Below are 11,686 nucleotides of genomic sequence, written 5' to 3'. Positions count from 1 at the left end.
CTCCTCCTCCTATTTTCCCCACCACAACAACCCTGTGAGGTGGGTTGGGCTGAGAGAGAGCAACTGGCCCAAGGTCACCCAGCCGGCTTTCATGCCTCAGGCGGGACTAGAACTCCCAGCCTCCTGGTCTCTAGCCCATTGCCTTAACCACTAGACCAGACTGGCTCTCCACACATCTTAAAATTGCCAAGGTTGAGAAACACTTTGTTGTTTATTCATTCAGTCGCTTCCGACTCTTCGTGACTTCATGGACCAGCCCACGCCAGAGCTTCCTGTCGGTCGTCAACGCCCCCAGCTCCCCCAGGGACAAGTCCATCACCTCTAGAATATCATCCATCCATCTTGCCCTTGGTCGGCCCCTCTTCCTTTTGCCTTCCACTCTCCCTAGCATCAACATCTTCTCCAGGCTGTCCTGTCTTCTCATTATGTGGCCGAAGTATTTCAGTTTTGCCTTTAATACCATTCCCTCCAGTGAGCAGTCTGGCTTTATTTCCTGGAGGATGGACTGGTTGGATCTTCTTGCAGTCCAAGGCACTCTCAGAATTTTCCTCCAACACCACAGTTCAAAAGCATCGATCTTCCTTCTCTCAGCCTTCCTTATGGTCCAGCTCTCGCAGCCATATGTTACTACAGGGAACACCATTGCTTTAACTATGCGGGCCTTTGTGGTCAGTGTGATGTCTCTGCTCTTAACTATTTTATCAAGAAACACTACTCTAGACAATATCTAGGAAGCCTGGGTGGAGTATGGCTGGATCAGTATTGGGGAGACAAAGGTTCTGGTACACACACACACACACACACACACACACAGCAGCCACAGAAGCTCCATAGGGGGATTTGGGTCAATTCTTTCTCTCTCAGCCCAGTGTGGGGTAGTGGTGAAGGTGCTCGACTAGGAGTGGGGAGACCCCTTTCTAATCCCCCTTCAGCCGTAGAAGCTCCCTGGGGGACTCTGGCCAAGTCCACCCTCTCAGCCCAAGAGCCAGGGTAGAATACAGGTAGTCCTTTTTTACTGAACACAATTGGGACTGGCAACTTGGTTGATAAGCGAAGCAGTCAGTAAGTAAAACATCACAATTTTACGATTCTTTTTCAGCTTTCCTTTGCTTTACAGACCTGCAAAGGTTATAAATGCGAGGAAAGTTACTTTTTCATCACTGTTGCAGCTATGAATGATTGCTAAATGAGGCAGTTTATTTATTTATCTATCATAATTCTTCACTGCCCATCTCGTGTTGCAACAGTTGCTAAAGAGGACTACCTGTAGTGGGGAAGGGGCTGGACTAGGAATAGGGAGACCCAGGTTCTGGTCCCCCCTTTGACATGGAGGCTCCTTGGAGGACTCTGGGCCAGTCCTGCCCTGTAGGCCCCAGAGCCAGGGTGGCATAGCAGTGAAGGCATTGGACTGGTACAAATCCTTCATGCATAGAAGCTGCAAGGAGTCTGCAGAATAGTCACACTCAGATGGAACTACAGTAGTTTCCTTGGCAACCTTATGGAACTGGTTTGCTGTTTGCTAGATCCCTGGGATTTTCTGATTTTCTGCCATCCCATAACAGCCAATCCTGACCAAGCTTTACATTTTGGAGATCAGACACCGTTGGCCAGGGATCTGCTGCCACCTACTGTGCCTTTTAAACCAGCCTTTCTCCACTTTTTTACTCTGGAAGTAACCTTAAAATCATTTTCAAATCTCGGGGAATCAAAAATGGCCAAAAAATGCATAGCTTCACAATACAATTCACTCTGAACCTGCATAATCCACGTTTTACAAGCAATAGCAAAGCTGCAGGCCGGCAGCTGAGTTGCAGCATGTAACAATTCCCACCACTGTGAGGGTTAGCATTACATGGTGCAGTTTTGTTTTTTTTCCAGTCACGAACTCACGGAACTCCAGTTGAGAAACGGTGTTCTGAACAGTACGTAGGTCTAAAAAAAACCCCACTTCCTTGAATAGTTTTTGAAAGATTGTGTGTGTGTGTGTGTAGGTCTATACCCTGGTATGTGCAACTTGCTCCAACTGTGATTTACATCACGTATTGTTGCTTTTTAAGTACTGTACTGATTTTCCGAGAATTTATTACCATGCAGCTATCCAAAACACAAAACTCTTTCTAGAGTCAGTCAGTCTGAGGCTGATACTCCACATCTACGAATCAATGTCTACTAATCTGGTGTGGGTCTTGCCCTTTGGAGCAGCATCTCCCCAGAGATATGTACGCCTCCCACCCTGATGATGTTCCAAGACTTCTTGAAAACCTAGTGGTTTTCCCAGGCTTTGGGACAGGGTGGCCGCTGAGTCCTTGTCCGTGGCTCTCTGGAGTGCTATGTATGGCTGCTGCTGCTGTTTTCCAGACACACATTTTTTCTTTTCTCCATTTTACTATTCCTTATTTTTTAGAGTGTAAGCTGCCCAGAGTCATCTGAGATGGGCAGCCTCTAAATTTAATTAAACAAGCAAAGAAACGAAGAACAACAATAATTATTTATTACTACTACAGTACGGTACCTGGTAGTCAGTACTACACATCCGACAAGCTTTCCTCTCCTCAAAATAGTAACACGGAATGCATGTGTCCCATAGCCTTATTTCCTAGATACTTTACAGCTGTGCGGTAAATTTTGGGCTGCCACAACCCTACTACAAAGGGTCCATCTCATCCTCCTGATCCACCTTGGGAAGACAATATACTGGCACCATTCAATGCTTTCTCCTAGCTGCTACTTGCTTTCTAAGCCACTGGAAATTGACACACATCTATTGACACACACACACACACACACACACACCCCAAACACGTGTCATTATTGCACACCTTCATAACGATCAGTTTCTCTCTTGACCCTGGCTGGAACTCTAGGCCCCTTTCTCTGAGACAAAGCAGCCTTGAACATGATGGGATTGTCTCCTGAATCAAATCCTAGAGCTGGAAGGTACCTCAGAGGTCATCTAGTCCAACCCTCTGCTCAGTACAGGAGCTGCTAAAGCATTTTGGGCAAATGGGGACCCGGGCTCTGTTTGAAGACCTCCGGGGAAGGGGAATGTACTACTCCACGAGGCAGCCTGTTCCATGGGATGGGAGCCCATCAGGAAATTCCTCCTCACATCTAACCTGAATCTATTTCCCTGTAAAACCATCTAACAACAGAGAGAGAGATATAAATACGAAATATAAAACGTTAGCCATCATTTTGGTCTTGCTCTCCTGTACTTCAGATACCTGAAAAGTGGTTGTTGCTGTTATGATTTATATTTAATACAGCCGCCCACTCCAGTGGACTCTAAAGTTCCCTCCGTCCTCTTTTCTGGAGACTAAACATACTTAGTTCCTCGCAGGATTTGCCTTCCAGGCTCTCCTCCCCCTACAATCTTGGTAGCCCTCCTCTGAATTCACTCCCAAATTTGTTGAAGTCCTTTTTAGGCTGTGGTGCCCACAACAAGCATAGGAACACACTACGCACGCACAGATCGAAGTTTCCAGTTAGTAGGGCACACGAATCTCTCTTTATGGCTTCACCAGCGCACCAAGTCCGGATTTTGATTTGCATTAACCTTTCTCCTCTTGGTGGCTGCTCCGGTGCCTGATGAGAAGCGACCTGTCACCAAACGTTCTCCCACAATCGGAGCACCGGTATGGTTTTTCCCCTGTGTGGATCCTCATGTGCACCCTCAAGTTTGAGTTGCCCCCAAAGGTCTTCCCACAATCAGCACAGGCGTACGGCTTCTCCCGGGTGTGAGTGCGTTCATGCACCACGAGGCCAGAGCTCTGGCTGAAGCCTTTCCCGCAGTTTCGGCATTTGTAGGGTTTCTCCCCCGTGTGGATCCGCTGGTGCCGGATGAGGACCGGCCGCTCCCGGAAGCTCTTCCCGCAATCAGTGCACTGGTACGGCCGCTCCCCCGTGTGGGTCCTTTTGTGGACGATGAGGTTGGAGTTGTCGCAGAAACTCTTCCCGCAGTCAGAACACCGGTAAGGCTTCTCGCCCGTGTGGATCCTCTCATGGGTGATCAAATAGGCCCTCGTGCTGAAGCCCTTCCCGCACACGGAGCACTTGTACGGCTTCTCGCCCGCGCGAGTCCTCTCCTGCGCCTGCATGTTGCACTTGAGTTTCAAGTCCTTGCTGCAGCGAGCACAGGATTTCTCACGCTCACTTCCGGGCTTCTGGCTCTCACCTGCAGGGATCGTCAGCTGAGCCGGGCTGCTCTCCAGTTCAACGTACCGTCCCTGGGAATTAATGAATTTGTTCTGATCGTTTTCAGGATAAGCTCCTTTCAGGCTTACGGTGGCACCATCTTGCTCTGGCCAGCCAGAGACCTTTGGCTCTGCTCTTCTGGCCAGTGCCCAGGGGGCATCAACGTTCTTATTCTTTTCCAATTTGCTTTGCTCTTTTGCATCTCCTCCTAGAATAAAGAGAGAATCCTATGGTAAAAACCTGAATTGCCACTTTCCATTTGGGATGCTAATCTCTGGACCCTAAAACAGAGCAGCAGTCCAGTGATCTGCCCCAAACCACTCTGAAATAGCGCTGGGTTTTGGTGGTGTGATGTTTCTCCCTTTTAACAAAAATTAAAAATAATCAGCGTTTATATTTATTGTACACTTATATCACCCAATGACAGGAATACTCTAGGCTACAGGTTCTTAGTCTGGGGTCCACTGACCCCTTGGAGGTCCATGGATAGATTACAAGAGGTATGGGGGAAAAATTGTAACTTTATTTTTGGTAACCTCTAACTGAAATTTATAGAGCCAGTTTGGTGTAGTGGTTAAGGCATCAGGCTAGAAACCGGGTGACCGTGAGTTCTAGTCACGCCTTAGGCACAAAGCCAGCTGGGTGACCTTGGGCCAATCACTCTCTCTCAGCCCTAGGAAGGAGGCAATGGCAAACCTCTTCTGAAAAACCTTGCCAAGAAAACTGCAGGGACTCATCCAGGCAGTCTCCGAAAACCGGACGCAACTGAACGGACCAAAAAAAAATTAGGTTGTTTTGTTATTGATTTAATGAATGAGTAAAGCAGCACATATACAGTATATTGCTACTTTTAATATTTTGATAATAGTATTTGAGTGTAATTGCATTCCTTTTGTAACCCAATCTAGATCTAAATATTTTATTTAATGCTTTTAAGTACATTTTTCTGAGAAGGGGTCCCTAGGCTTCCCTCTATTCGTCCCTCCGCAACTTGTGCAAAGTTCCTCGTATTAGTTCTGCAGCTGTGGGGCAGAGCAGGGCTGAGTAAATACTATCGGCATCGCAGGGTGTAGCCGGACTGAAAAGTCTGGGGATTGACCAGTGGTCCGTGAGTTGTGGACTCCCTGCATCTATTTTATATTTCCTGCTGCAAGTGAATATTAAAATATTTTAAATAGTAATAATGAAACAAGAAGAAAATGCATGGTCAGCTGGGAGAGATCCTTGACCTTTCAGCTGTCTCTAAAGCAGTGACAAGGATCAGCTCCTGCTGATTACATGGACCCCTCCATGTTGTTTTCTTGGCAACAGTGTATTTGCCGCTGCCTTCTTCTCCAACGTTTTTTGACTTCACCTACTAGGGATTTCTTATTGGTCTCCCATCCAGGAACAACCCTGCTTAGTCGTTGGAGAGCAGACAAGATCCATGCCATCTTCGTCTGGCCTACACCCCAGAGATCATTCAGCCATGCCAAAAAAGGATTTGGCTTTCTATTATCTTGACTGCTGCCCGCTGGATCACCTCCCCAGCCTTGTCATCCCGGGGCAATCGGAGAGATGTTTCTGAGCAGTCACCCTCCCGCCGCTGGCTCTGCTTCTGCTTGGGATCCACTAAAACCCCAACAGGAGGGTGAGGATTCTTCCCCAAAGGATCCTTACTTAGCAAGCGTGACTCCTTGTCCTTCTCTGGTTTGATCTCCACGAAGAGAGGCATTTGCCATTCGCTGGAGAGAACTCCGCACAGCTCAGGGGAAGCAGCAAAGCCTTTGGGGAATCTCACCTGAATTCAAAGGCGAGACAGCAAAGATTTTTACCGACTTAAAACTAAGGGCTTCTGTAAAACACAGAGGGCCTTGCCTTTATCACTTTTTAAAGTGATAGGTACAGAAGAAAAGAGGAAAGAGAGATGAACCGGATGAAATGGATAATAAATAATAAATTATTATTATTATTTCTTAAGTTTATATGCTGTCCGACTCCCAGTGACTCTGGGTAGTTTACAGATTGTAAAAAAAATTCAAAACGGAAAAAACAACAAAACAAAACAAAAAGAACAAAGATGGCAGAGGTTACAAACCCAGATGGGAACAAAGGGAAAAAAAGAAGAAAAGGCGGCTTCAGTCACCCTCGCCAAAGGCCTGAGGAAAGAGTCAGGCTTCAGAGCCCTTCCAAACACCGATGGGGGCCGTCCAGATCTTGGGGGGAGCCTTGTTCCAGAGGTCAGCGCTGCCACAGAGGAGGGGTGCTTCTGGGGTCCTGATCGATAGCCTTGTTAAGCTGAAGGAACCCAGAGCGCGCCAGCCCTGCACGGTCAGATCAGCCGGGCAGGTGTTACGGGAGACAGGCAGTCCCTCAAGGAACCAGGTCCTGTGCCCTGTAGCTGAATTGCACCTGGTTGCAAACCGGCAACCAGTGCAAGTGGAATGCACATTTTCCCCTTAGATATGCAGGCTTCAAGACTTCATTGCAAAGGAATACAGCGGATGCAAGGCTGTCCCGAGAGATATACATAGTGAGTTTGGGAAAAGGGTTTCAAGGCACAGGAGACGGGGCACCTCACAGGGATTCTAGGAAAAGATTTCAGGCCTACCGGGTAGGACAGGAGAAAGGAGTGAACCCTCGAAGACCCCTGCAAGGATTTGAAGTCCACAGAGGGAAAAAAAAAATCACTCAACCAGAAGATGCATGTTTGTTATTTCCCCCATCCTGTCCTCCAGGTGTGTGGGTCCACTGGCCAGGGATTAGGGGAATGGAAATCCAGTATAGAACTGGGTCTCCCAATCCTGGCCCAGCACCTTCTCGGCTTCTGCACCCCGGGTCTGGGGCTGCGAGGGAGGGACTGGTCAAGAGGCCAGCAGGGGCCTGCATGGCTCAAGGGGGACCCAGAGCTCCCCACTCCCAGTCCCCCACTCTGGCTCTCAGGTTTAACCAGCCAAGTCCTTACCTGCTCCTCTCCAGCTTGCTGCCTCCGCAGGAAACCCTCTGCCAGGGCCACCGCGTGCAGGCAGCTCTCAGGCCTCCCTTGCCTGACCCAGCTCTGCATTTCTGTCGGAAGGACGGCCAGGAACTGCTCCAGGGTCAGCAGTTCCAGGATCTTCTCCTTGGTGCGTCTCTCCGGCTTCAGCCACTGGTGGCAGAGCGCCCAGAGTCGGCTGCACACCTCGCGGGGCCCCTCGGCCTCCTGGTAGCCAAACTGCCGGAAACGTTGGCGCTCCAGATCGGTGCCTGAAGCTGCTCTTTCAGTCGGCTGGATCTCTTCCTTCACCTTCCCACACTCTCCTTGGCCTTTCGCCGAGACACTGTTAGCCATCAGCTGGCCTTCTCTGCCGGGGCCCGGACGGCTCATCTTCCTGCTTGCTAGATGCTTCCCACTGCTTGATGCCACCTCTGGAGGACACAAGGCCTCCTCTTTCAATGCCAGTGTACTTTGCTGGGAAGACTCCATCGCCTTCAAGAAAGTCTGCAGCTGAGCTTCCCAGGGCTGTGGCAGCCCCTTCTGATAGCCAACCCTGGCTCTCTCCCAGAATTCCTCAGGGCTGCCCGTGAGCAAGATGGGGGGGCCTTTCCCAGCCCCTGATTCAAACGGGAGGAAATCTGGCTGCTCTGTTTTCACTCCCTGTTGAACTCGAACCTCCTGTAAGAGGCCCAGCGGCACCGGACATCCCTGCTCAGAAGCCATTTCCTCTTCCTGGCACCAATGGCCTGAGCCAATTGTATCTGTAAATCCCACGAAGTGGGGGCTTTTGATATCACCACCCTGCAGAGTGTTTCAGGCCTCCAGGTGGTTGAGAATGATCAATCTTCTTGCCACGAGGAACGCTTTGAATCCCTAAGGGGAAGTTTTAAGAGGAGGACAATAAATACCAGTGCCAAGAATTGTAAAATAAAATTACAAGCTGGAAATCTGTTCAATCTGAGATAGCTAAGATTCATACACTGAAGAAGTTCGTGCCCAGATTATAGAAAGAAGAGAATCATGATATAGCCTTAGAGAGAGAGGTTAAAATATAATTGTACTTATAACTGCTATGAAGAATATCAGAAACCACTTCTTTATACCTTTATTTCTTTCTCTTTTTTTCCTACTTTCTTCTTGCTTCTGAGCCTGCTCAAATAATCAGGCTTATCATACAGATTGCAGGTACCCCGCCTTCCACCAGATAGCAGCAGTCTTAATTTATTGTGTAATTTTTCTGCCATCTAGTGGTTGTCCCCACTATTTGCAGAACATTTGCAGACAGTGACCATGCACGTCCTTGATTGCAGAAAGCTGTCCTTTAGATTTATTTATTTTCTTGGTTTTGGTCTTGAATTTTCCTTTGTAAAGCAAAGTTATAAACATAAACAATGTTTTTAAAATCCTTATGAACCTCTCTCAGATTTGCCCCCTTCCCAGGTTTCTCCTTTATTTTCTTCCAAGAAAATATGGCCACTGCTTATACTAGATATTGGAGAGCCAGTCTGGTGTCGTGGTTAAGGCATCAGGCTAGAAAACGGGGGACTGTGAGTTCTAGTCCCACCTTGGGCACAAAGCCAGCTGGGTGACCTCGGGCCAGTCACTCTCTCTCAGCCCTAGGAAGGAGGCAATGGCAAACCACTTCCAAACTCTTGCCAAGAAAACTGCAGGGACTTGTCCAGGCAGTTTCCAAGAATCGGACACGATTGAATGGCAATACACACACACACACACACACACACACACACACACGATACAGTATAGCTATCATTTTTCATTCTGAAGTAAACATAGAGCAGCTATTCATATATTACTAAGAATGGCACTTTGGAAGCTCTCATGTTGTGAGGGATGCAGATTTAGAAATAACGTAAATCTTTTTCAAAGAAATTCAATGCATCTCACCATAGTGAGGAAGGCATTTTGCGAGGGGCACAGACTCCTACCCAGGGGTTCAGGATTGCAACTCAAGGCCCATCTGTTCTCCCTTCTCACAGATTTTAAGCCAAGCATCTTTCAAAAGAAGTTTGTCCTCTGCAAAGCAGGTTGGGGAGGGCTATTAGAAAAGTTCAGAGTTAAAAAAGAACATTTCTAAGAATGCAGAAATCCAAAATGTGCACGTTGCATTAAGCCGGTGCTTCTCAACCTTGGCAACTTTAAGACGCAAAGGGAACATGGCTGGCTGGGGAATTCTGGGAGTTGAAGTCCATGCATCTTAAAGTTTGCAAGGCTGAGAAGCACCGCATTAAGCCGTATGATTCGGTTTGAGATTAGTGTGTCATGTAGAACTAGCTAAATAAGGATTGTTCAGTATACAGTAAATCATGGCTTAGCACTTCACTGGTTTAGCTTCTGCCTGCAGGACACAGCAATAACATCATCCCAACTCAGCCAGCATTTAAAAACAAAGCAAAACCAGAAGCCCGCTTTCCTAATCTCCGTCACCTCGTTTCGCCATGCGCGGTTTTCCCACCCCCACCCCACCTAAAACACAGAAAAATAAATATATCACCAGGGATCCTAATCCGCCGCCTGGAAAATTTAAACCCTACTTTCCCCCGGGAGGCGGAGCAGGAAGTAGATTATACTGTGTGTGACCCTCCTTACCAACAGTAGCTCTGCTTCTCTAGGAAGTCAACACTCAGTGCATTTAACCCCTTTGCCGAATTGCAAAGCTGAGGACAAGTTTCTATGATTTCATTCCCTTCCCAAGCATGTGGCCTGCCGGATGTCGCTGAACTACAACTCCCGAAATCCCTCGCGCTAGCTGGGAGATCTTCAGCAAAGGATCGTTACCTTGTTGTGGTGCTGGAGCTTGAGCACCTCAATGGCGCCATGAGCTAAACCGTGAAGGGCCACCCAAGATGGGAAGGTCATGACAGAGAGGTCAGACTAAGTGCGATCCCTGGGGAAGGTAATGGCAACCCACCCCAGTATTCTTGCCGTGAAAACTAAATGGATCAGTACAACCAGAGATATGTCGGTATACCATCGGAAGATGAGACCCCCAGGTTGGAAGATGGTCAAAATGCTACTGGGGAGGAATAGAGGATGAGGTCAACTAGCCCCAGACGTGATGACGCAGCTAGCTCAAAGCCGAAAGGACGGCTAGCGGCCGACAGTGCTGGTGGTGAACGGCGAATCCGATGTACTAAGGATCAACACACCACTGGAACCTGGAATGTAAGATCTATGAGCCAGGGCAAATTGGATGTGGTTATTGGTGAGATGTCAAGAGGGCCCGACCAAGGGCAAGGTGGATGGATGATATTCTAGAGGTGACAGACTCATCCCTGGGGGAGCTGGGGGTGTTGACGACCGACAGGAAGCTCTGGCGTGGGCTGGTCCATGAAGTCACGAAGAGTCGGAAGCAACTAAACGAATAAACAACAACAAGCTGGGAGATGCTGCGAATCACGTAACATTCCAGGCACCGGTTAGTGGAACGAAAGGTCGGCAGCATGTTAAGCGGGATGGCAGAAGCGAGCCTCCATCTTCAGAGGTAGTATACCTTGGAATGCCAGTTGCTGAAGTAGTGGGGTCATTGGAAGAAAAAGCTACTTCTGTCTTTGTTGTTGTTTATTCGTTTAGTTGCTTCCGACTCTTCGTGACTTCATGGACTAGCCCACGCCAGAGCTTCCTGTCGGTCGTCGACACCCCCAGCTCCCCCAGGGATGAGTCTGTCACCTCTAGAATATCATCCATCCATCTTGCCCTTGGTCGGCCCCTCTTCCTTTTGCCCTCCACTCTCCCTAGCATCATCATCTTCTCCAGGGTGTCCTGTCTTCTCATTATGTGGCCAAAGTATTTCAGTTTTGCCTTTAATATCATTCCCTCAAGTGAGCAGTCTGGCTTTATTTCCTGGAGGATGGACTGGTTTGATCTTCTGGCAGTCCAAGGCACTCTCAGGATTTTCCTCCAACACCACAGTTCAGAAGCATCGATCTTCCTTCTCTCAGCCTTCCTTATGGTCCAGCTCTCGCAGCCATAGGTTACTACGGGGAACACTTCTGTCTTTACAACCAGTTAAAATACCCCAAGAGGAAGGGAGTAAATGCAAAACCAAGAAGAAGAAAAGGACACAGCCTTTAACAGGAGGTTGATGAAGGAAAAGCAGGTGCTGAAACTCCAAAGTGGAGCTAAATCTTAAGCGGAGTCACGGAGTCTTATCCGTCTGAATTGCAGCAGATCAGGCTGGAGGCAATCAGAAACTGGATCATAAATCGAAATGAGTGTGTTGCTAAGAGCTGCGTGGCAAAATCAAAGCCAGTAGGCAGATTGGCTTCAGTTGGGACACAACCACCATTCTGTTCAAAACTTTAGAACAGAATTCTCTTGATGGTTGACGCCCGTTTTATTAGCCCGTCTTCATGTGGAGATTAAGCCTTTTCCAGGAATGAAAGCCTCTGCCTTTTAATAAAATGTCGGCTGGAAAGATCCTAGCAGGCTCCTGATGTTTTGCTACGGTAACACAGCTCTTGGCTGGTTGGTCTGTACGACCAACTGTGAAAGCAGAATCAGGCTTTTAAAAGAGTT

At 48.2% G+C, this 11,686-nt stretch overlaps 2 protein-coding genes across 2 annotated transcripts; both read right to left on the bottom strand.

The window, feature by feature from the left end:
• Positions 1-3,194: 3,194 nt before the first annotated feature.
• Positions 3,195-5,627, bottom strand: LOC134489820 (zinc finger protein 239-like). The gene is made up of 2 exons (XM_063292687.1): positions 5,549-5,627; positions 3,195-4,402 (listed from the first exon to the last, which is right to left on the bottom strand). Exons 1-2 carry the CDS (start codon positions 5,625-5,627, stop codon positions 3,552-3,554), a joined length of 930 nt encoding a protein of 309 aa, XP_063148757.1. The 3' UTR covers positions 3,195-3,551.
• Positions 5,628-5,656: 29 nt separating this feature from the next.
• On the bottom strand, positions 5,657-7,878 carry LOC134489819 (neurotrophin receptor-interacting factor homolog). Its single transcript, XM_063292686.1, has 2 exons — positions 7,139-7,878; positions 5,657-5,974 (listed from the first exon to the last, which is right to left on the bottom strand). Exons 1-2 carry the CDS (start codon positions 7,871-7,873, stop codon positions 5,657-5,659), a joined length of 1,053 nt encoding a protein of 350 aa, XP_063148756.1. The 5' UTR covers positions 7,874-7,878.
• Positions 7,879-11,686: the final 3,808 nt, after the last annotated feature.

This window comes from Candoia aspera, chromosome 2 (genome assembly GCF_035149785.1).
Source record: "Candoia aspera isolate rCanAsp1 chromosome 2, rCanAsp1.hap2, whole genome shotgun sequence".
Classification (NCBI taxonomy): domain Eukaryota; kingdom Metazoa; phylum Chordata; class Lepidosauria; order Squamata; family Boidae; genus Candoia; species Candoia aspera.
Note: the sequence above shows the minus strand (reverse complement) of the source record. Positions and strands in the feature narration are given on the sequence as shown.